Source organism: Mastigoproctus giganteus, chromosome 8 (assembly GCF_048544385.1).
Source record: "Mastigoproctus giganteus isolate SK-2022 chromosome 8, ASM4854438v1, whole genome shotgun sequence".
Taxonomy (NCBI): domain Eukaryota; kingdom Metazoa; phylum Arthropoda; class Arachnida; order Uropygi; family Thelyphonidae; genus Mastigoproctus; species Mastigoproctus giganteus.
The window spans coordinates 75,508,099-75,534,669 of NC_143582.1; the positions used below are offsets into that span (position 1 = coordinate 75,508,099).

The 26,571-nt window shown below is 37.0% G+C and overlaps 1 protein-coding gene across 1 annotated transcript in view; it reads right to left on the reverse strand.

Moving 5' to 3' along the window:
• Nucleotides 1-26,571, reverse strand: part of LOC150081645 (uncharacterized) — a 981,095-nt gene that overhangs the window by 578,076 nt on the left and 376,448 nt on the right. The window contains exon 21 of the mRNA XM_090380575.1: nucleotides 8,830-9,009. Within this exon, the coding sequence (XP_090236701.1) occupies nucleotides 8,830-9,009 (180 nt within the window). The remainder of the gene's footprint in view (nucleotides 1-8,829; nucleotides 9,010-26,571) is intronic.

Sequence of the window (26,571 nt, forward strand, 5' to 3'; positions counted from 1 at the left end):
AACCTTCCTGAAATATGATATCAAAATTATTTTTTTGCATCCAGTTCCTTTGTAACCGCATCATAGTATCCAATCCAATTTGACAGACAAGACTTTCCCTTAACAAACCCATGCTGTGTCTGAATTATTACTGCAGACTTGTCTAGATGATCTTGCAATGCATCTTTAATCAGTGACTCCATTATTTTCCCTGGAACAGAAGTTAAACTAACTGGACCATAATTACTCATGCAACTCTTAGATCCCCATGGGGACCTCCCCTGAGTTCAAGGATGATCTCATAATTATGGTTAAGGGTTTGCATACTTCCTTTGCCACCTTTAATATAACTGGATAGATCCCATCCACCACAGGTGCCTTTCTTATGCTTAACTTCAACAATTTCTCCTCCACTTTGCTCTCAGTTATTACAAAATCATTAAGACACTGTTACAGTTTGATAAACCTCTGGCATTTTTCTCCCTTAATAACTTCTCGTGTGAATGTAGACGCAAAATACTAATTCAGATTATCAACTATCTGCGCAGGATCATCAACAGTTGAACTATCAATATCAAGTGGACCAATCTGATTCATCCCCTTTCTTCTAGCGTTTATATCAGTTAAGACATCCTTGCCGCTTTTCTTAGCATACTTTGCAAAAGATTTCTCGTAATCTGCCTTCGCTTGCCTAACTTCCTTTGTGACTTGATTACAGACTACCTTATATCTGCCATAGACTTCTGTGTCAATCAATACTTTATTTGCATCCCATGCATTTTCTTCTCTGCCACAAATCTCATTAGTTCATCTGATATCCATTTAGGCCTCAACCTTGACCAATATTTCTTAATCGATATGAAGAGCCTAGTAGTTTCCATGATTAGTTCCTTGAATGCTTCCCACTTAGAATTTTTTGGAATTAATGGATTTTACAGAGAAAAATCCTACTGATTACTAATTTTAGGTTTTTCAGAGTTATATCTGCTTCTCTGATGTACATAACTGAAGGAAGCAAACAGTACCAGAACTTTCACCAGATAGCTTATCTTATGACCTATTGCCAAAAAATCTGATTAGAAGAACAGTTGTCACATAAAATATGTGAAAGACTGCAATCAATAGGTATAGAGTATCATAATGAAATTGTATAAAATCTGTTTTGTAATTATCATGGCTGATAGTACTTTTTCTTTATTTCTAATATTACTTTGTATTCTAAGGAAATTTACTGTGAACAGCAAAAAAGTTTACATTTTTGATTACCATTCTATGATTAGATATTCTTCTGTGCCCTGTATTTGAATTCTGATGATTAAAAATTTAGCGTTTAATGAAGAAAGATACTGCTGATACAAAATTGAGAGAGAGTTTGTTTGTTTGTTATTTGGTTTTTAGGAGCATATAAACTATATGCTCCTAAAAACTATATTCATAAAGTGAATACAATAATTTTTGCCTATGCTAAAATATAATATATGACCATAATAATAATATGACCATAACAATATATGACCATAATAATAATATGACCATAACAATATATGACCATATAATATATGGTCCAACTAGAAATTTTATTTCTGCTCTATTAAAAATAGAGAGGGAGGGGATATTCTCCTTTCTCACCTTTGAATTTCTTAGTATGATATGATATGATATCAATTTAATGTTCCCTTTTGAAATTTAGTATATCCTTTTGTACACAGATTTTTTTATTCTAATGAGATGGCATTTATTTCATTTTAATATTGATAACTGTGAGGTTTCAGAGAGTCTATTTCTTAGACTCCAAGAGTTTGATAGTCGGATTATAGGACTTTAATATGAGCTTTTTAATATATTTTAATAATATTACATGTAAAATGTATGTGCCTCCTGTAATATTCTGGTTCCATTTACTTATTTTTATTATGATTTGTGGAATCTAAAAAAAAAAAAGTCATCATGGGATAACATTCTAAAATAAAAAGCATCGTTACATCTTCCAGACTGCTGAAATGAATACTATTAGTCCACATAATAAAGATTGAGACAGGAAAATTCATGCCTTTCCATGTATTTTTCCATCCATATTTAGGCACCAGTACAGAGTGTAAAAGGGGTGGGGGAAATGACCCATACATTCTGTTAAATGGAAGACGGGGATAGATTCTTCTGATTTTCCTTCCTGCTGGATCTAAATATATTTTTCAGTTTTTAATTTCTCCCCTGATAAAAACCAAAAGTCTGTGTTCAGAAAAAGAATCATGATGACACAAACAAAACTAATATTTTTTGTTTGTATTTTACAAAGGAACCATCAAGTACAAAACAGAAGTAAGAACAAAACCTGAAGTAGTTTTATCATAAATATTCCCTGTATTTTACTTTTCAAGACGTTAAATTCAAAACAATAACGATGGAATTGATTTTAATGAGAAAACATTAAAATTAAACAAATTAATATATTTTTAAAAAGTTTAGACTTTTAAAAAATGTGTGTTTTTACAGTAATTAATACACATAACTAAATGGATCAAATAATTTTCAGCTAGTAAGTGAAATCTCCCTAGGCAGTCTCTAAAGACACTATGAAGGATCATAGTATTCCTTAATAAATTAAGAATGTATAACACAGAATGAAGAAGGGAACCAAGTACAAAGTTGCCAAGTAATGATTACTGGTGTAATTGCATGAGGGTGCTAGATGAGGATATTACATAACTGGAGGAAGTGACAATTTTGTATTTCAATTTTTCATAATGAATGGTTGAAGCCATTCAACCATTCATTATGAAAAATTCACCATTAGTCATTACTGGTGAATAAATATCATGCCATATACTATCGAGTAACATATATATATATATATATATTTTTAATGGAATTGGTTGAATTTCAGTAAGAGACTCTTACCCATGGATCTCTGCAATAGCAAATGATGGCCACATGTAGTTCCATCCACTGCTTTGCACTGATTGGCTGCTAATCACAACAATTTTGAGTTAGAGTGAATACTATTCTGCAAGCAAGTATAGCTGGCTGGATTACAACAGAAAACTCGTACTACAAGTAGAAGTTTTCTTAATAGACTTTCATTTCCACTAGTGGAAAAGTTCAGGTTAGATTACTACCAAATTCAGGATGGATTCAAACAAAAAACAATGTTTAGGGTACATCCTTGTTTTTTTTTTTTTTTTTATGAAAACCCCAAAACACAAAAGGTATCAAAACCTATAGTACTTAGTACCATGCATGGGTTGAAGGAGAAGTATGGGGGGGGGGCGCGGAAACTTTGCTCTAGAGACTAAACATGGGTTTCACCACTTCAAGCCTCCAATAAGCAAAGTGGTGGTATTTCACCGGTCGATGAAAGTCATCTACCACCTATAAGCGTACAACCTGTAGTAAGAAAGTTTAGGTTAGTTAATGTCATCAAATTCAGAGCAGATTCTAACAAAAAAAGTATCCATAATGTTCAGTATGCACCTTTTTTTGTTTGAATCTGTCCCGAATTTAGTGGTGCAATCTAACCTGATCTCTTTTCGCTAGTAGAGATGAAAACTCATATTACAAACAAAAGTCAGGTTTACCAGACTGTATATCGTATTTCTACTAGCTCTACTCACTTCCAGAACAGCATTCACTCTAACTCAAAATTATGGTGATTAGAAGCCAATTAGTATGAAGCAGTGGACAGAGCTCTATCTGTTGCAAAGATGCATGGATGAGAGTTCCTTACTGAAATTTAACTGTGGAATCTTATTTGGAAAATAAGACTTACAATGAGTGTCAATAAAAATTTATTGAAAAATTCCCTAACACTAAATATCCACACAGAGCTACCGTTTAAGATTTTTCAAAATAATAAAGAAGTTTACTGACTGTCGATTTGGGAAAAAGCAACATGAAAAAAGGAGTGTTCTTACACGACACTCATTAGACAACATTAGATGAACAATTTTGCAATCTACAAACAAATCTCTACAGAAACTCAGCATTCAAAAGGGGATATCACTTGGTTTAGCACATTTTTCCATACGAAAATAACCAAAATGTTTTCCAGACCTAATCCACAGTATACATGAGCTTCATTTTCAGGATAACATTTAAAGGATTAAGGTACTAATCTCTGGTGGCACCACCTCCATAGCCAGGTGGGCAGGAGCAGCAGTGCGTAGCACACGCTTCTTGATTAAACCGGGGTTCGAGCCCGTGACTACCAAATACAGAGGATGCGGAAAGGTCAGGGAATGACCACCGCATATCCCCAGAGCAATATGGCCTTAGTTGCTAATGCTCCTAAAAACCAAATAACAAATAAACAATCTCTGGTTTAAAAGTTTACTTCACCCTGAAGGTACTGAAATTTTTGGATAAAATTTATTTCACTGAAGAAGCATGGTTTCACCTTAGCTACATCAACTGTCAAAATTTAAGAATATGCAGTGCTGAAAATCCGCACATTTTTTGTGAAACCCACTTAAGTGGCCAAAAAAATTTGGTGTTTGGTGTAACATATCTTAAAGAAAGACAGTTAGTCCATTATTTTTTAAACAAACTGTCACCTCTGATGTTTACCAAGGCATTCAAAATGCAGTTTATTACATTACTAGAACAAAAACAGGGAAACATCTGGCTCAAAGATGAAGTCAAAAACAACAAAGATGGAGTAACCTGCCATACTGCCCTCAATCACTAAAATGTTGCAAGGGTTTTTGGGGACTAAATCATAACACAAGAACTTTGGCTATAGCTCTCCTGATTTAACATCCCTAGACTTCTCTTTAAGGGTTTTTTTTTTTTTTTTTTTTTTGGTTGACACTGGACTTGAACTTCTGTAGATTGTAATTTTCAGGAAATATGTATGAAGGAAGGTTGTTCCAGAAAATGGCAGTTGAATGAATAAATGAGGAAGATGAAAAGTTGGTTCTGTGGTTTTGAAGTTGGACAGTAAATGGATGTTGGCTGGTGGTGGCACGTGTTCGGACTGTTTTGAAAGAGACAGCAGGTATTATAGAAGCCAATTCAGAAGAACAGTGCCCATGGAAGTATCTGTAAAAGAGGCATGCAGCAGAAACAGTGCGTCTATGAGAAAGCAAGTGGAGAGACTCTGTTACAGATGAATCATCAATTAATCTAACTGCCCTCATCTGAATGGAATCAAGAAGCCTGAGAGAGGTTTTGGGGGCACCACCCCAAATGTGGGAACAATATTCCATGGCAGAGCGGATTTGCGATTTATACAGAGTGAGCAGCTGTTTGGAAGAAAAGTAAAGCCGAGAGCAAAAGAGAAAACCAAGTTTTTTAGATGCAGAGGAAGCAATATTTGTAATGTGCTTGTGCCAAGAGAGATTAGAAGTCAGGGTAATCCCCAAAAGAGATATATCATTTTGCCTAGAAATCGGAGTGTCACTAAAGATAAGCATTGGAGTAGAAGAATCCTTTTTGCGAGATATAAGACAAGACTGAGTTTTAGAAGGGTTGAAATCAACTAAGTTGTCTTTGCCCCACTGGAGAATTACCTGAAGATCGGCATTTAAGGAATTGGTAGCAGATTTTCGAGAAATTGAAGCTGATTGAGCAAGACAAGATTTCTCAAAATGGAAAGTTCAATGCAATGTGCTATCATCAGCAAAACTATGGATAAGATTTCCAGTCAATGGAAGAAGGTCATTAATATACAAGAGGAAAAAACTGAACCTTGGGGGACACCGGCATTAGTGGAGAAGTTAGAAGACAGAGAGCCATCTACCATCGCCCCAGTGAGCGATCAGAGAGAAAACTGGATAACCAATTACTAAAAACATTTGGCAAATTATAAGATGGAAGCTTGTTTAGAAGACCTTTATGCCAAACACGATCAAAAGCCTTTGAGATGTCAAGAGCAACTACTTGTGTTTCACCGAACCCTTCCACTGAATTAGTCCATAAATGGGTAACATAAGCCAGAATATCACCAGTGGATCGACACTGACGGAATCCATACTGGTGATCGTTGATCAGACGGAAGGTTTCTAGGAAGTTTAAGAGTTGGCAGTTAATTGATTTCTCCATTACTTTAGAAAGAGTAGAAGTAATTGCAATGGGATGATAATTGAATGGGAGGGATTTGTCACCCTTTTTAGGAACTGGCTGGATATGAGCAAATTTCCAAGCAGAAGGAAAAACACCTTTGGAATAAGAAAGTGAAAAAAGGCGGCAAAGAATAGGAGTAAGTTCAGGAGCACAGGTTTTGAGAACAAGTGGAGAAATACCATTAGGACCTGGAGCTTTCTTAGCATCAAGATTCATCAAAATCCTTCTGATATCCTTTTGACGGAAGACCACAGGAGGCATTGAATGGAGCGTGTTGGGAATGGTGGGAGGGGTTTTACCAAGATCATTAATACATGAGCTCGAAGAAAAATGGGATGCTAGCAGGTCAGCTTTATCCTTGGCTGAAGTGACAACAGAACCATCTGGTTTGGACAGAGGTGGGAGCAGAGATGGGCAAAAGTTGCGGCCAATAGCTTTGGCAGGAGACCAGAATGCTCGGCTACCATTAGGGCAAGAAGCAAGTTTTCTACTCTTAGCCTGTTCAAACTCTAGTTTGGACTGATTAATAACTGCTTTACAATTGTTGCGAGCTTTGGTGTAAGCAGAAAATGAAACTGAAGAATTAGAAACAAGCCAATTATGATATGCAACATTCTTCTCTTGGACAGCCTTAGCACATTTATTGGAAAACCAAGGTTTAGATAAAGGATGAGATTTTAAAGTGGAGTGTGGGATAAAGGATTCCATTTCTGCAAGAATAATTTCACTGATACGATCCGAGCAAACATTGACATCAGAAGTTTTGAAACAGTAATCCGACCAAGGAAAAGAAGAAAAGTCTCGCAGGTCATCCCATTTTGCATTCTTGTAATGCCAAACAACACGAGGTTGGGAATAGCCATGAGATAAAGGTTCCATTGGAGAAGAAACAATCACCAAGTTGTGATCTGAAGCGCCTAAAGGACTTCTCACTTCGACCGTGTACTTAGAAGGGTTGTTTGTGAGAAAAAGATCGAGCGTATTGGCTGTATGATTAGGACTGTCCGGTATTCTTATAGGTAAATGAACAATCTGTGCAAGGTCATTAGTAATTACAAAAGCCTCAGCATCTCGACCTGCTGGGTTGGTGTGACTAGAAAACGGAAGCCAGCTGGTGTTGTGAACATTAAAATCACCAAGGAAAATTACCTCACTGTTAGGAAAGTTGGACTGGAGAAAGTCAAGTTGCAAAGAGAGGAAGTCAAAGAGCTCCAAGTGATTAGTGGAGTTGGGAGAACGGTAGAGACAACAGATGAATTTGACACAATGAGGTAGAGAGATTTTAAGCCAGAGAAGATCAAAGCGAGGAGATTCCAAATTGCCAAGTCTCTGGCAGGGAATATCAGAACGGACACATGCACAAGTACCTTTGAGGCAAAAGGAATCATACAGCGAATAATTTGGGCATCTAAGATGAGCAGTAGTTGAATAAACCGATAAGTGAGATTCTGTCAGAAAAAGTACATGGGGTTTGGCAGACTGCAAGTGGAAATGGACATCGTTGAGATTAGAATTGAGACCACGTATATTTGTGAAATGAATCAGGAAGTCCTTGGGAGGTTTAGATCTTTTCACAGATAAGCTTGCTCTATTAGTTTGACAATTCATGGTGTATTCAATAGTGAGAAAAAGTGGGTGGGACATGCTGTATGAAGTAATGAAATTTTTGTATATGGCATACATGTGGTAAGCATATACCCAGATCCTTGACATAAAGCGGCCTCAACAATGCTCCCCACATACACACTACTCGGACTCCCTCCAGTCACTATCTGGCAGAGTAGAGGTAGCAAGATTATACACTAGCTGATCCGGAAGCCTCCTAGAGAGTTACCAATAGGTTCGGTCCGGTGCACTAACTAGCGGCCGGCCTGTGAACACCGTTTTAGAGCTGTACCCTCGAAATGTAAGGAATATTGGATCTTGCCACGACGTTCATTATAACCTCAAAAGTCATCAATCATACTGCATGATGGAAGAGATAGGGAAGGGTTGACCGGAACTTAGCTCTAGAGACTAAACATGGGTTCCACCACTTCAAGCCTCCAATAAGCAAAGTGGTGGAATTTCACCGGTTGATGAGAGTCATCTACCACCTAGTACTGCCTGGTAATATAGAGGGGTGGCGTTCCTCCATGTGGTGTGGGCGCCACACCTCGACCCCTGCTTACGTTGGTTCCCACCTACTTGTGCATGGAGGTTATACCCAGGATTACTAACAGTCCCACCATCGTGAAGGTGCAAGCAGAAGATTTTGCTGTCACAGACCATCCGGACTTCCCCGAAATTGGGTCCACTTGACTTGAGTGTCACCCGAATATCAGTTCCATCAGCGTTTTAGACTCCCAGGTAGCAAGTACAGCTTGTCTGGCCTATGTGAGAGAATGTCAGTGACAACCTCAAGGACCAATGTTAGAGCAGAAATCTTATTAGAGCAATCAAGAAACATTCAGCAGCTCAAAGTGAGCATATCAACAAACTGCCGCATTGCTTGAATTATCATCTAAAGAGTGAATTTATGTATCGCCAACAATGAAGGATACTTTCAGCATGTTTATTATTGGTAATTAATTCTTAATTATTTTGATAATAAATTGGATTATCCTTTGACTGTTTTTCAGTTTACTTTTAAAATGAGCATCCTGTGTGTGTGTGTGTGTGTGTGTGTGTGTGTGTGTGTGTGTGTGTGTGTGTGTGTGTGTGTGTGTGTGTGTGTGTGTGTGAGAGAGAGAGAGAGAGAGAGAAAAAGAGATGCTATTTAGTTAGTGAGAGTTAATTAAATGTACTTACATTCACATGTTGGAACAGTGCCATTCCAAACACCATTGCTTGTGCAAAGTAGGGTAGAAGTACCTATCATAATATATCCAAAATCACACTGAAAATGAATGACATCACCAAAGTGAAAGGTAGTCTGAGTAGACAGGACTATTCCATTTGCTGGAACTTTAAATGTAGGGCACATCTTTGCTAAAATGGGAAACAATGGTCATTATTTAAGGCAAGAGTAACTATTTCATCAAAACAGTATTAAATTAAAACATGTGTTAATATATTTTAATATTCAGCTAGTGATTTAAAAAAAAATTAATAATTTAATCAGATCTAGGAGTTGTTTTTATTTTATTAAATAATATTTTATAAAATAATAATAAAAATAGTAGTAGTAGTACACAACACAAACCATATTTTTTAAATTTCAGGATATATATTTCAAAATTTGTTAGTCTTTCAGCAGTATATATATATATATGTTTCTATTTTTAGTATCTAGATCCAAGAGAGAGAGAGAGAGAGAGAGAGAGAGAGAGAGTGTTGTTATTTTAGTTTTTAGGAGCATTAGCAACTAAGGCCATATTGCTCCATGAATATGCGGTGGTCATTCCTGACCTTTCCGCATCCTCCGTATTTGGTGGTGACGGGCTCAAACCCCGGTCTAATCAAGAAGCGTGAGCTACACACTGCTGCTCCTTCCCACCTGGCTACGGAGGCACCTTGTGTGTGTGTGTGTGTGTGTGTGTGTGTGTGTGTGTGTGTGTGTGTGTGTGTGTGTGTGTGTGTGTGTGTGTGTGTGTGTGTGTGTGTGTGTGTGTGTGTGTGTGTGTGTGTGTGAGAGAGAGAGAGAGAGAGAGAGAGAGAGAGAGATCCCCTTTTTAATATCCCAGCATATTATAATGACTTATGTAATAGGTCCCAGCCAATTTCCCATAAATTAAATGCCATTTTACATTTGTTATGATTCAAAAAACATTGCTATAGACAGAAATCTTTTAAAAACTAAGAATGAATCATTTGTGCCTCAGATAAATACTGAAAATTAAGTCTTCTGAAATGGTTCCACAAACTGAAGATGAGTCATGGGTTGTCCTCAAAAAAGAGCATGGCAAAAGTGCAGCTAACAACACTGAAACTATGAAGGAATAGAAGAAAAATCATTTTAAAAAAACGTTTTGTGGATATATGACATTTTTAATTGTAATGAAACTGCACTTTTTTTTGTTAAAGTTATTACCAGATAATAAAATTCTTATATTGGGGGAAGACAACATATTACCATTCTCATGATGGCTAACACATCTGGTACAGAGAAGCTTCCTCTCTGATCACTGGGAAAGCACAGAAGCCCTGATGCTTTAAAGGTTTGAAGACATTACCAACTATGTATCAAGCACACAAAAAGGCTTGGATGTCATCAGAAATCTAAGAAGAATGAATCACAGACTTAAGGCACCTCCGTAGCCAGGTGGATAGGAGTAGCAGTGCATAGCACACGCTTCTTGGTTAGACCGGGGTTCAATCCTGTGACCACTAAATACGGAGGAGGCAGAAAAGTCAGGGAATGACCACCGCATATCCCTGGAGCAATATGGCCTTAGTTGCTAATGCTTCTAAAAACCAAATAACAACAAAAGAGACTTAAATCATAAGATGTGAAGGAAGAATAGAAAAATTTTGCTGTTTGCAGATAATTATCCCCCATCATTGCAAAGTATATGGCCTACATATAATCATTGTTGAGCACTTGTCACCTAATATTACATCAGTTTTTCAACCACTTGATCGAGGTATAATCCAGTGCTTTGGAAGAGAATGATTGAAAAATGCTATTAAGAAAAAGTAGGCTTTGCCTTTAAAAAAAAAAAAGTGCAAAATGGATGTGCTGCAGACAACTTTTGTGTGTTTCAGCATGGGATGAGATTGACGAAAAAGTGACTGCCGACTTATTCAATCATGATATATTTGTTGCCTTGAATGATTCAATGAAGCTTTGCATGTTTCTTTATCTATAAATCATGGAGAATAGTTCAATAATAGTGAAGAAATTTTTGAAATGTACATCATCACATTTTAAAGACTATGCCAAAGTGTATGAAGATGTTGCATATTTCAGGACATGCATAAATGAAGAGGAACTTATTGCAGGTGTAACAGAACCTGATGCTTTGCCAATGAAACAGTGCAATTTAACAGAGTATTTTGAAACTAATTTCAATGTTTATGAATAGACATTGATATATGATGTGAAGTACCTGTGATGTATATGTATGTACACATGCACTACTGTAGTATACAGTAATTACTGTACAGTATTTGTACAATAAATGTTATATTACTGTATATTTTCTAATTACAAATATACAGTAATAACTGTACATTTGTAATTAGCAAATTAATCTTACTTCACCATACAATCAATGCAAAATGAACAGTCTTCATTTTCTTGTTAAATACTGTAGTACTATATTGCAGAATTACATAAATATTAAAACTTTCCTTTGTTCTTTTTCTGATTTTGTGAATTATCAACATAATAACCTTTTTCATAATGACTGTTTTTCTCATTACCCTGGCAGATCATTATAAAGAGCTTCTACTGCATACACATATTTTTGAAGAGTGTCTCATACATATCCACTAACATATGAAAACTGTCTTGAAACCATCCAGTACATGCTGCTATTTTTATCTGTGTTTCAAACATTATAGAAGAAGAATTTTAACAAATGGCAGTATGAAAACATCTTTAAAAATAGATCACAATTGTTAATATAGTAGCCCAATTTAGTTACAAAATTTAAGAAATTCTCAAGAATTTGGATACTAAATTTGCTGACATTTCAAGTGATACATAAAGAGGATATTAATTTTAAAAAAAAAGACTTTTTATGAATTATTTTAATGGAAATGCCTTTACAATTTTTTTAAATATAGGTATGACTAACTCTATGTTGAACAATCAATTCAAAATAAGAACTAACTGATATTTACAAGCACCCCTGTACAAAGTTTTCATTTTTACAAAATTCAAATTTCCACAAACTACTCACTCCACAGTGGTTCTAATTTAAAACTTTAGTTTTTGAGGCTTAAACACATTCAATAAACATACTAATGAAAGGGTCAAGAAACTTCAAATTCATTTAAATGTTATTTGTTTTCATATTAAACTTGTGTCAGCAATCTTATTTTATTAGTACAGCAAACTCCTGTTATTACATTTTCAAGAGGATTGGTTCTAAACCTTGTTAGCTTCATTAGCTTATTTTTTAAATTTAGCTAGTGTTTTTGTAAGTTAAGGCTTGCTACTCATACCACTATTGTACCGCTATTGTCGGAGTTTCACCATGAATATCATAGCACATAACCAGTAGTGCAGAAGAATAGTAGGATTTTAATTGTAATAAATAAGCAGTTTGAAGGTTTCATAACTTTTTGGGCATATATCTTTTGTATTTAGCTAAGGATATAACTAATTTAACATTGTGATCATTACAGTATAGCGTATATCTTGAACTTAGCATAAGGTATAATGTAAAACTAGATATAATACAGATCACTGCATTAGCTTAGTACAGTATTGTGTAGTCAAGTATGGTATAGTACAGTCAATTAATCAATTTTATTTATTAATTGACTATATTGACTGGCGATTAATTAAATTATATATAAATGAAAATCATGCCTCAAACTAGAGCAATAAAGCAACGTGCACAAAGTAGCGGGAGTACTGTGGCTCGGGGGAGAACTGAAGGAGCCATTCTCCAATGCATCACAGCCTAAAAAAATGTGCAACTTGTGAAATGTTTGTGGATCACTCTGGAACAGGACATGATCTAGCCTAGGAGAATATCTCTGTGTATGCTAGGTGCAGAAATTGTCAAGATATTAGGTGGCAACTCACCATTCTGATAGGTGTCATGAGTGTTTGAAGAGTAGGGTAGATGCCCACGAAGGAATTAAAATGAGGAGCCCATCAAGCTCTCAGCTGCGCAACTCAATGACACAGCTCACTCTTGTGCATCAGGCAACACAGTGGCAATCTTCAGGGCAGAATGTGCTGGTCCCACAGGAACTAGTTACTATTGGAGAGATGGGAAATATATTGTGCAAAAGGGAGAAGTGGAATATGGCCAAGGTATGCTCTACAAGGTCATCAACTTTTGTCAGGAACAAAAGTTTATGACGTTGTAGAGCAGATATCTTTTAAGGGCACAAAGGGTGATACCATTGTACAAGTTGGAGAGAGTGTGTACTCTTAATTACATTAACAGTAGGAGATCTGTGGATTTACTCAGCGAGTACTGGTCAATTTTGAAAAAAAGTCATAAGTTAGGGTTAAATTTGAAAGTGTCTGTAATTCTGCTCAGACATGGATAGGAGGGAGTATATGATGAGAGCCTTATTATTATTATCCATATGGTGCAAAGAAGCCTGAGGCTTATGCTGCACCGACCAAAAAAAAAAAAAAAAAAAAATTGGGAGAGTGAGAAAGTAGAAAGGAATCACCAAGAAAGAGAAGAATGGTGATATCCAGCTCAGAATCCTGGGTGTGCCAAGCCCACACTCACCAAATATCAGCTTCTGGGGCAATTTGTCAGCCAAATCGGTCCTGGAGAGATTGTACAAGGCTCATGGGGTACAATTTTTCTCAGCATGGTCTGTGCTTGTTAACAGGAGGCATTATGTCTTCAGGGATAGGATACACTTAAATATAAATGGTGCAAGGATATTTGCTGATGCTATAGAGGCAGTGTTAGGTGAGTCAGAAAACTGCTAGCTTGGGGGGATACACAGAATTATAGATTAACAGTAGCCGCTGGCAGAGGTGAAAGTGATTCTTGCATTACTTCTATTGGAATGAGTAGCAGCTTGGAAAGCGAGGTACTGGGGATTTCAAGGAGTGCTGGGAGTCATCATGGAACAAGTAAATACATGGGTTGTGTTAGGTTAACTAAGAGTAAGAACAGGAGCATGTATACAATAGCATTAACAAAGGCACATGATGCAAGAAAGCAAGCTTATATAGCATCAGCCAAAAAAAAAAAAACACCTTATTTCACCCATCTGCTCGCTCCAAATGTTTGTCAAGGTCTGCCTTGAATCTATTTAAGTCATCAACTACAATGACAGATGGAACTTTGTTCCAGCAATCAACCACCCGCTGGCTAAAGGCAAACTTCCGAACATCTATCCTACATATGTCTTTCCTCAATTTGAATTTATGTGCTCTCAGGCGATTATTCTGGGCAAGAGAAAGTATCCCATCCGCACTGAGCATGCTCAAACCATTCAAGGCTTTATACACTTCAATCAGATCACCTTGCAGGTGCCTAGTCTCTAGACACTGTAATTTGCAAAACTTAAGCCTTTCTTCGTAAGAGCAACCCTTTGTTCCATTCACTAATCTTGTTGCCCTTCTCTGTACTCGTTCCAGCAGCTCTACATCCTTCTTAAAATGAGGCCTCCAGACCTGTACACAGTACCCAAAGTGTGGCCTGACCATTGCCTTCTACAAGGGGATAATCACTTCCTTATCCCTGCTAGAAAAATTCCTGTATATCATTCACAAGACACCATGAGCTACTCTTGCAGACAGTCACCACTGCTCAGAAAACTTCATATCTGCCTGCACAATTACCTCCAGGTTCTTTTCATTCTCTACCACTGTCAGTGTGGTACCACAGAGTTCATATGTTACTCTGGGATTACTGCTTCCCATATGTAGTACTTTACATTTGTCAATGTTAAACTTCATTTGCCACCTCTCAGCCCATCTGCTGAACTGTTCTAGATCCTGTTGCAGCAGTGTAATGTAATTAGTGTCTTTAACAACCCTGCCAACCTTCGTATCATCTGCAAACTTGGACATTAAGCCTGATATACCATCATCAATATCATTTATAAATACAGAAAACAACAATGGACCGAACACTGAACCCTGAGGGACTCCATTAAAAACATTAGTCCACAAAGAGCAATGTCCATTGATTACCACTCTCTGTCTTCTCCCACTCAACCATCCCTTTATCCATAGCAGCAATTTGCCTCCAATGCCACACTGCTCAAATTTGTGCAGCAGTCTTCCATGTGCAATAGTATCAAAGGCTTTTCTAAGATCCAAATATATGATATCAAAGTTATTCTTTGCATCCAGTTCCTTGGTGACTACCTCATAGTATCCAATCAAATTAGTCAGACAAGACTTCCCCTTAACAAACCCATGTTGTGCCCGAGCTATAGCTGAAGTCTTGTCTAGATGATCTTGCAATGTTTCCTTAACTAGTGCCTCCATTAATTTCCCTGGAACAAGTCTGTAATTACCTATGTCTCCCTTTCATCCTTTGTGGATTGTGGTCACATTTGCACATCTACAGTCCATGGGTACCTCCTCTGAGTCCAGGGAAGCTCTCATATTATGGATAAGGGTTTGCTTACTTCCTTTGCTGCCACTTTAATATAACTGGATAGATTCGATCTTGTCTTGTGTTTATCTTCAACAATTTCTCCTTCACTTTACTCTCCGTTTTTACAAGATTATCTAGCTTACTGCCAGAGTTGAATACACCTCTGGCATTCCCCTCCCTGAATAATTCCTCATGTGAATTTGAATGTCGATGCAAAATATTCATTTAGTTTGTTAACTACCTGAGCAGGATCATTAACAGTTGAACCATCAATACCAAGTGGACCAATGTGATTCATCCCCTTCCTTCTAGAGTTTACGTAAGTAAAGAACTCTTTGCTGTTTTTCTTTGCCAAAGATTTCTTGTACTCTGCCTTCGCCTGCCTAGCCTCCTTTGTAACTTGGTTACAGACCAGCTTATATCTATCATAGGCTTCTGTGTTACATGTTAATTTATATGTATCCGATGCATTTTGTTTTCTCTGTCACATTACTAATTAGTCCATCTGACATCCATTTAGGCCTAAATCTTAAACAATATTTCTTTGTTGGTATGAAAAGCCTAGTAGCTTCCAAGATTAATTCTTTGAATGCTTCCATTTTTGAATTTTCTGTTGGTAACATCATCTGTTGGTCCCACCACAGAATTTAAATACTGTCCCAGACCATCGTAGTCACCCTAAGAAAGCAAAAATCCTTCCCATTACCCTTGATGGTGGTTACCTCTTTGAGTAAATCCCACTTCAGCACACTGTGATCACTGACACCTAGTCTTACCTTTATGTGCAGATTCTTGATGCATGAAGAATCACTACTGATAATGAGACCAAGAGTTGATCTGATTATATACTGATAATCACATCAACTCCCTCTTGTTGCCTCCCAAACATGCTGCTCTAGAAAACAATCATCCAATAAATCCACAAAAGCCTTGCTAGTGTGTGAGTGACCAACCCACAAATTTCAGTCAATATCCGGGATTAAAATCTCCCATTATAAGACACTCTAATTTACTGGCCCACTCTATTTCTCTGAACAATTGTTCATTATACTCATCAGATTCATTAGGCCTAAAACACACACACCTGCTCTCATTTTTCCTTTCCCAGTACATATGTCATGCCAAACAGACTCAACATTGCATTGTCCACCCACATGAACTGGATGCACTTCCTTAGATTTTATGATTCTTAACTAACAGCATAACCCCTCCTCCTTTCCTGTCCTGTATCATTTCTGTACACATTATACATCCCAAATACCAGTTCTCCACTGCTTATGTCTGTGTGGCACCATGTCTCTGATATCCCAACAATATCTGCCTTTGATGTCACACAGACATAAACAGTGGAGAACTGAAATTTGGAGTTGTTCCACTATGACTCCCAGCAGTCCTGGAAATTCCCATTGCCTTGCTTTCTAGACTGCTGCTCAACTGCATTTCAATAGAAGTAGTGCAAGAATCACTTTTACCTCTGCCAGCGGCTACTGTTAATCTATTAGTCTGTGTATCCCTCCCCCCCAAGCTAGCAGTTTTCTGACCTACCTAACTCTGCCTACATAGTATCAGCAAATATTCTTTCACCCTTTCAATTTAAGTATATCCCATCCCTGTAGAAGAAATCTCTCCTATTAACAAGTACAGACCAGGCTGAAAAATTCTACCCCTTGAGCCTTGGACAATCTCTCCAGGGCCGAATTGATCGACAAGGCCCTCATCATATACTCCCTCCTATCGTGTCTGGGCAGAATTAGCAGTAACATTAGTAGAGGCATATGATGCAAGAAAGCAAGCTTATGCAGCATCAACCAAAAAAAAAAAAAAACCTTCCACTTCACCACTCCATTCATTCGAAATACTTGTCCAGCTGACCCTTCTATTTATTTAGGCTATCAACTTCCACAACAAGGGATGGAAGTCTATTCCACCAACTAACTACCTGCTGGCTAAAGGCAAATTTCCCACATCTGTCTTTCCTCAATTTGAATCACCCTCTCAGGTGATTATTCTGAGCAAGAGGAAGAATTGCCTTATACAAGGGAATAATCACCTCCTTATCCCTGCTAGAAAAATTCCTGTATATCATTGACAAGACACCATGAGCTACTCTTGCAGCCCTTCTGCACTGCACAGAGAACTTCATATCTGCCTGCACAATTACCCCCAGGTCCTTTTCATTCTCTACCACTATCAGTGTAGTACCACAAAGTTGATACGTTGCTCTGGGGTTGCTGTTTCCCATATGTAGTACTTTACATTTGTCAAGGTTAAACTTCATTTGCCACCTCTCAACCCATCTGCTCAACCTTTCCAGACCATGTTACAACAGCAGCATAGTGTCACTAGTGTCCTTAACAACCCTGCCAAACCTTTGTATCATCTGCAAACTTGGATATTAAGCTTGATATACCATCATCAATATTATTTATAAATACAGAAAACAATAATGGACCCAACACTGAACCCTGAGGAACTCCACTAATAACATTAGTCCATGATGAGCAGTGTCCATTGATTACCACTCTCTGTCTTCTCCCCCTCAACCATCCCTTTATCCATCTCAGCAATTTGCCTCCAATGCCACACTGCTCCAATTTATGCAGCAGTCTTCCAGGTGCAACAGTATCAAAAGCCTTTCTAAGATCCAAGTATATAATATCAAAGTTATTCCCTGAATCCAGTTCTTTTGTGACTGCATCATAGTATCCAATCAAATTGGTCAGGCAAGACTTCCCCTAAGAAAAACCATGCTGTGTCCGAGCTATAACTGAAGTCTTTCTAGATGATCCTGCAGTGCTTCTTTAACAAGTGCCTCCATTAATTTTCGTGGAACAGAAGTTAAACTCACAGGTCTATAATTACTTGTGTCAGCCTTTGATTCTCCTTTGTGAATTGGGGTCACATTTGCACATCTCCAGTCTATGGGTACCTCCCCTGAGTCCAAGGAAGCTCTCATAATTATAGCTAAGGGTTTGCTTACTTCCTTTGCTGCCTCCTTTAATATAACTGGATATTCCCTGACAATAGAGTCACCAATAACTACTAGTTCCTGTGGGACCAGCACATTCTGCCTTGGGGGTTGCCGCTGTGTTGCGCGATGACCAAGTGCAAGCTCTGGCGTTGATGTGGGCAGCTGAGAGCTTGATGGGCCCTCAATTTAGATCCTTCGAGGGCATCCACCCTATCCTTCAAGCTCTCATATATGCCCATAACAACGCTGAGTTGTCGCCTGATTTCGTTACACTTCTTGCATCACGCACACTCAAAGAATCCCGCATGGCAATATCATGTCCCATACCCGATTGCTCGACAAACATCATGCAAGCAGTGCATTTTAAAAGGCCGTGATTCAGATGGCAACTGCCTCCCTCAGTTCTCCTCTGAGCCACAGCACTCCCATTAGCTTGAGCCTTTTGCTTTGCTGCTTTGGTCTGAGTCATGATTTCTATTCAAGTTCAATAAATTCCAATACAAAATATAACCCTAAACCTATATCCCAATGCAGTTATAACACTATATATATGTATTTCGGTATCGAATATTATCTCTGAGTTACATTATATGACTTTCTTATCCCCTGTCAACTTATATGTATTAATTTATGATGTTACGTTTGTAATAACTTGGTCGCTACATTTAGTTAGTTAAAAAAGTACAATTCAATTGACCATGAAATTTAATAAGATTAATAAATTTTACTGATTAATTGATACTACTATACTCGCTATCTAGTTTTCCGTTTACCCTTAAGCTAGTCCACGTTGTATCTTATAACAATGACGGCAAGTTACAAACAGTTAATCTACAGACACGAGGTATTATTTACTTTCCAAGTCGCGCTATCTAAATTTGAAAATAAACCACGCAGCGGCTAAGTATAATTAAAAACTTTTTGTTCGCAGGAGCTGCAAAACCTGTCCACGCATGGATTTGATACCCTTACCGATAATACAAAATCTGTATCTAAATTCAATTTAAACTAAAGTATTGTTACTAGGAAAATAAAGCAACTCTAAAAAATAAATTAATATGCCAATTTAAGTCAATAAAAAAGCAAAAACTTCTCTATTTGCTGGAGCCGTAAAAACTTCGCCTGTTCACATGTACTCTTGCACTCACTCTGCATGTACACCAATGCTAGGTGCATAGTAAATAAATTTGATGAATTTGAGGTGCTGGTCAAGACATCAAAGGCATATAATGTTGGGCTATTGGAAATGTTGCGTCACACAGATAGAAGAAATGCAGAATTGGAATTTGAGGAGTACAATGTATACAGAAAGGATATACAGGATAGAAGGGTGGAAGGGTCATGCTGTTTGTAAAGAAACATAAAATCTAAGGAAGTGCATCCAGTTGACATGGATGGACAGTGCAATGTTGAGTCAGTTTGGCGTGACATAATCACAGGGAAAGCAAAATTGAGAGTACACCCCTGTCTATAACAGTGTGTTATAGGCAGGGATGTGCTAGTAAATTTTTAACAACCGGCTCTCTAAAAGAAAGCAGGTTTTAATTTCGGTCACCATCCCTAGGTGGTACCACTTGTCACCCATGATCCTTTGTGCAGAGGATGCCATGCAATGTGATCTATCACGTGACTTGCCTTTCCCAGACTCCTGGGTGTTTTTGCCACCAGAGGGTCCAAAAATTTTTTTCTCTTAAAGACAGTAGTATCAATGTCAAACAAATGTCAACAAGACAGTAGCTGTTGCTCTCTGCTTTTGCCAAAATCAGTAACTTCATTGTTTGCCTAATCGTTAGAAATCTTCATACCCATCTTATTTTCCGCTCCAATAATTCCAATTTGTTTACATAATGCACAGCCAAGTCTCTTATTTTGATAATTTAGCCAATTATACTTTGCACACAAGTCATTTTTTTTAAATTTTATTATGACTGACATAATCAGGTATTTATGTCAGTCATACCTTGCTGCTGGATATGGATACCATCAGGAACAAAAACAGCCTTTGACAGTCTCTGTTCTTAACTGTGGAAGATGAAAAGAAACTAGTAATACTTTTCATTTTTACTTCACAGTTCACTACTCAAGACAGTTTTTTTGTTATTATTAATTTTTTTATTTTTAATACTAATTTACTCATAATCCAAAATTACCACTCTATCGCACAGGCAGTTAGATAAAACTGTTGCATCTAAGTTGAAAATGCACAAATACAAAGTTATTAATGTTGAATGAACTTTTGCATTGTAAGGTTTCAGAAAAACTAGTAAGGAACCAGTATAAGCCCTTAGGAAATGGCATTTCCAAAGGGGGAGGAGTAAAAAAAAAAAAGCTACATCAGTGTACAGAAATGAGTGTTATTTCTCAGATGAACACGACACCTGCAAAAGTGGGATAAACCAAAATAAAATAAATCTACAGTTGGACCACTATATAATAAAATCGACTGTTTGCCTGCAAAATTTTGTTAAAAGTAATATAACCTTTTCCACAATGAAAAATAATTCAACATTCAGAAATACAGTAAAAGATGGTAAACAAATCAGAAATAAGTGGGAAGAAATAAATTTTCTAACGTTTCAAAACAATCTGTTAATATGTTATATATTAACATTATATACATTATGTATTAAGATACGACTTTTTTCATACGTACCTGATGTGCACAATTTTGAGAATTGTTTTGAAAAATATTTGGTTATCTTTTATTGCACACTGGATTTTAGTGTACATCTATCATTAAAACAATATCCACATTTGTTTTAACATACTTTGTATTTTCAGGAACATTTTTCTTCACACTGCAGCCCTCGACGAAGTTTCAAAAGCTGCCAACATTTCATGTTTAGAAGTTTTAATACCTTCGCTGTCCTCATTTTCCTTCTCTTGTCATCGATATTGTCAGTAGTTCTTTGAACTAATTCTTAAATTTTGAATTTTTTTTTTTTTGAAACTGTTCAAAATGTCTGAGTCATTCAGATATTCATGAACTGTGACCATGTAAACAGAGATAGGGAAAATGTGGATGACGCACTTTCCGTAAATTTTCTGCTAATTCCCTGTTAGAGAATTTGGGAATACCACTTGATCTGCTCACTGTTCAACAGCACAACTTCTCAATATGTGGGACAGGTGACCAGATAGGTTTTACAACTACCACTAAGTTAAACTGTCTTAAGGGTTAATTAGTGCTTAGCAACAGCACTAACTGCCTGAAGTCCAGAAGTGTGAACAGTGCATACCCTTAAGTCTCTCCTATTCCGTTCGTTATATGAAAATTTTCTTCATTCAACAGAAACTATTTTAAATGAAATTAACAAGGGGAATTCAAAAAAATTCAATAAATAGAAAAATTAGCTATAAAGGAGTTCGTTAAAAAGAGGTGCGACTGAGTAATTTAAAATTCTAAAAATTGTAGCAAAGTTTTATATAGCAAATATCTTAACAATAGACCGAGAAATGCAAATTTACTAAATTAGGGTTACTAGACTTCCTCATTTGTTAGGACACGTCCTAGTTTTTAGGGCATCCTTGCGGGTTTTATACTTGCATTGGTTTTTATAATTTAAAAAATCATCTGATCATAAAATGAATTTTCACTAAATATTCTATGAGTTGCACCTTCAGTCAATACAACAAAATAAATAAAAACAATGAGCTGGTTGCATTAAGTAGACTGTATTAACCCAAAATTACGTGCCTCACTTGCACATAATTAGACCCAGCTCCGACTTTCGGTAATGTAAAGTTTGATTTTACCACAAAGGTCTTTTCTGAATAAAACACCTATTGTTACTGTCTTTGCGCCACTTGACATTATTTCCAGATGGAATATTGACAAGTACTTTTCATCTATTCGAAGCAGAAAACATTCTCCACTACTTGAACTATAATGGATTACTTTCCGTGCAATAAAGGATTACTACTGTTCAGTGGCACAGCCAGGGTAGGATCAGAAGGTGCATTGTACCCTCCTGATAATGAAATCTGGTATTGTGGTGCATTTTTTGAAAAGTAATTCCACGATATACATTGTGCAACTTGCGTAAATATTTATTCAATGTTTTAAAAATATTAACTTTTATATCTATAATTCATTGTTTTGGTTATGTTTATGTATATGTATTATTTTTGCAGTTCATTTATTAGATACTGCTTACATTTTATACAAAATTTTTTTATTCGTAGCATACATTATATGTAACAAATAAAAAAATGTACTAAATATAATAATAAGATAATCATTTATAAAATAGTTTATTATTCACACGTATAATATATATATATATATATACACGGATATTGAGGCACCTCTTAGTTAAAACCAAAAATAATAGGTAGGTTAGTATCAGGTAATTGGTGCATTTTTTATGAACGTCTGATGAAAAAATTCTGGTTATGCCACAGTTTGATTTTACGAAGAAAATATTTCATTACAAATATTTCTGCAAATTTTGTTAGAAGAAATAATATACATATAGAAAATGTGCTGCCATTGTTCCTTAAAAACAATTGCAATAAAGCAAACTTTTCTTTTAATAAATACACATTGCAGTGTTATCGGTTTTACACCAGTTTTGTTTCTGTTTCTAGTGTGGCTTCTGATAGATGAAATTCCTTGATTTTCTGTTAGTAGATACAATACACATTGAAGAAAGGAAGTACTATCTTTTCGTTTTTCAAAAACAATTCATTACAATTCTTCGGTTATGTTTCTTATGCCAAGAAACAGTTGCATGCTTCCCCACCCCCCTTATCATCCTCGTGAGTGATGGGGGCCTTCACGTCACTCACTCCACCACTGAAACAAATTCAGTGACGCGATCTATAATCAAGGTCAACACCTGATTGTTTATTTTGAGAATAATCAGAAAATGCATACTTCAATGTAAATGATTGCTGTTTGTTTATTAATTAATAATTTTTTCTGAATTTTAAAGGTGGGATATCAAAGAAAATACTTCTGTGTATGTATATTGAGAGTTTCAATTTTGTAGATAGAATAGAAATTATAGAAAAATTAGTTAATTTCATGATGGTAATTTTCACACCAGTGGACTAACAATGCTTCAAAATGGGACAGGACTTAAGCAGATTGTTTGTTGGAAACAATATGCCTGTAAAATTGCTAGCTGAGATAATCCCTACACAGGATGCCACATAGGGAAGGGGTGAGGAAAAGGAAGCACAGAGGGTGCCGAAACAATCGCTTCCAGGCGGATTTTCCATGTCACCACATACAAGCTTATTGTCCAAATGCCACTAGACATTGTGGGTTGAAGTGCTTGCCAATCTACAGTTTATAGCTATTGTCAGTTTAACAACCGGCTCACAAAATGCTTTAAAATTTAACAACCGGCTCGCAAAAGGCTTGAAAATTTCACAACCTGGAGCCAGCTCCAGTACACCACTAGTAATAGGCCTAATGACTCTGATGAGTACAATGAACAACTGTATAGAGAAAAAGAGTGGGCCTGTAAATCAGAATGTCTTGTAATGGGGGATTTTAACTTTCCAGATATTGACTGGAAATTGTGGATTAGTCCCTTGTACACTAGCAAGGCTTTTGTAAATTTACTGGATGATTGTTTTCTAGAGCAGCATGTATGAGAGGCAACCAGAGGGAGTAATACTCTTGACCTGATTATCAGCATTGATTATTCATGCATTAAGAATCTGAAGATAATGAAGTAAAGGAATCACTAGATGGCAGTGATCATAGTGTAATGATGTGGGATTACACAGTGTAATTACTCAAAGATGTAATTATCATCAGGGATAAAGGAAAGGGTTTTTACTTTTCTAAAGGTGACTTCAATGGTCTCAGACAGTTTTTAAATTCTATATAGTGGGACCAACCGATGATGTTGTCAACAGCAAATTCTAAAGGGATATATTCAAGGAATTAATCTTGGAAGCTACAAGGTTTTTATAACAACTAAGAAATACTTTTCAAGGTTTAGGCCTAAACTGTCAGATGAATTGATGAGACTTGTGGCAGAGAAGAAAAATGCATGGGATGCATATAAACTATCAGGAGACACAGATGCCTATGGTAGATATAATATAGCCTAAAATCAAGTCACAAAGGAGGTTAGGCAACCAAAAACAGATTACAAGAAATCTTTGGCAAAGGATACAAAGAAAAACGGTAATTACTTATGTGAACTCGAGGAGGAAGGGGATGAATCAGATTAGTCCACTTAATATCGATGGTTCAATTGTTGACGATCCTGCTCAGATAGTTGACAAACTGAATGAGTATTTTGCATCTACATTCACACATGAGGAATTATTAAGGGAGGAGAATGCTAAAAGTTTATCAAACTCTAAACAGGGAGCTAAAGGATTTTGTAATAACTGAGAGCAAAGTGGAGGAGAAATTATTGAAGTTAAACGTAAGGAATGCACCTGCAGTGGATGGGATCTATCCAGTTATATTAAATGAGGCAGCAAAGGAAACATGCAGGCCCTTCGCATGCTTATGAGGATATCCTTGAACTCAGGGAAGGTGCCCATGGAGGAGATGTGCAAATGCATCCCCAATTCACAGGGGGGGGATCAAAAGGGGACATGAGTTATTACAGACTTATAAGTTTAACTTCGGCGCCAGGGAAAATAATGGAGTCACCGGTTAAAGAAGTACTGCAGGATCATCTGCAGCAGACTGCAGTTATAATTGAGACACAGCATGGATTTGTTAAGGGGTAGTCTTGTCTGACCAATTTTATTGGATTATGATGTGGTCACAAAGGAACTAGATGCAAAATATAATTTTGATATCATATACATGAATTTTAGGAAAGTTTTTGATACGTGGAATAAACTGTAAAAATTGGAGCAGTATGGCATTAAGGGCAAGTTGCTACAATGGATAAAAGGGTGGTTGAGTTGGATAAGACAGAGAGTGGTAATCAATGGACACTGCTTTTCATGGACTAATATTAATAGTCTTGCACCCAGGGGTCTCTATTGGGCCCATTGTTATTTTCAGTATCTATCAACGATATTGATGGTAATTAGCATTAGTTGAGGCAAGATTATACAGCATCAGACAAAAAAAAAAAAAAACCTCCCCATTTCACTCATCTGGTCACTCCAAATGTTTTGTCTAGTTGAGCCTTAAATTTATTTAAGGCTATCAACTTCCACAGCAACAGATGGAACTCTGTTCCAGAAATCAACTACTCGCTGGCTAAAGGCAAAGTTCCGCACATCTATTCTATAACTGCCTTTCTTCGATTGGAATCTATGCCCACTCAGGTTCTTAATCTGAGCAAGTGGAAGTATCTCATCAGCATTGAGTCTGCTCAAACCATCCAGGGCCTTGTACACTTCAATCAGATCACCTCACAGGTGCCTAGTCTGCAGATGCTACAACTTGCAGAATTTAAGCCTCTCTTGGTAAAAGCACCCCTTTATCCCGCTCACCAATCTTGTTGCCCTTCTATGTACTCATTCTAGCAACTCTACATCCTTCCTAAAATGAGGCCTCCAGGTCTGTATGCAGTACTCAAGGTGTGGTCTGATCATTGCCTTATACAAAGGGATAACACCTCCTTGTCTCTGCTAGTAAATTTCCTATATATCATTGGCTTTATGACCTGCTCTGGCAGCCCATCTACATTGCCCAGAAAACTTCATATCTGACTGCACAATTAACCCAACGTCTTTTTCATTCTCCACCTCCCTGAGATTAGTACTACACAGTTGGTACATTTCTCTTGGGTTACTGCTATTCATATGCAGTACTTTGCATCTATCAATGTTAAACTTCAGTTGCCACCTCTCAGCCCATCTGACCAACTTTTCTAGATCCTGTTGCAGTAGCATACTGTCTCTACTGTCATTAACAACCCTATCAACCTTTGTATCCTCTGTAAACTTGGACATTAAGCCTGATATGCATTCATCATTATCATTGATCAATGCACAAAACAACAATGGGCCCAACACCGAACCCTGGGAGACTCCACTAATAACATTAGTCCATGTAGATCATTGTCCATTTATTACCACTCTCTGCCATCTACCACTCAACCATCCCTTTATCCATTGCAGCAACTTACCCTTAATGTCATACCACTCCAATTTGTACAGCAGTCTACCATGTGCAACAGTATCAAAGCTTTCCTCAAATCCAAGTAAAAGGTAAAGTGCAGCCATTATCAACCCACTGCAGGATGGAAGCCTCCTCGACAATTCATGCTGAGGGAAATGGACCATAATCTGCCACACTGGTCCAGTGCGGGTTGGCAAAGCGACCATATTCAGCAGTCAGGGGTTTGAACCCCGGTCTACTCAAAGAGCGTGTGCTACTGCACTTCAGCTCACAACAACTCGGCTACGAAATCCAAGTATATGATATCAAAATTATTT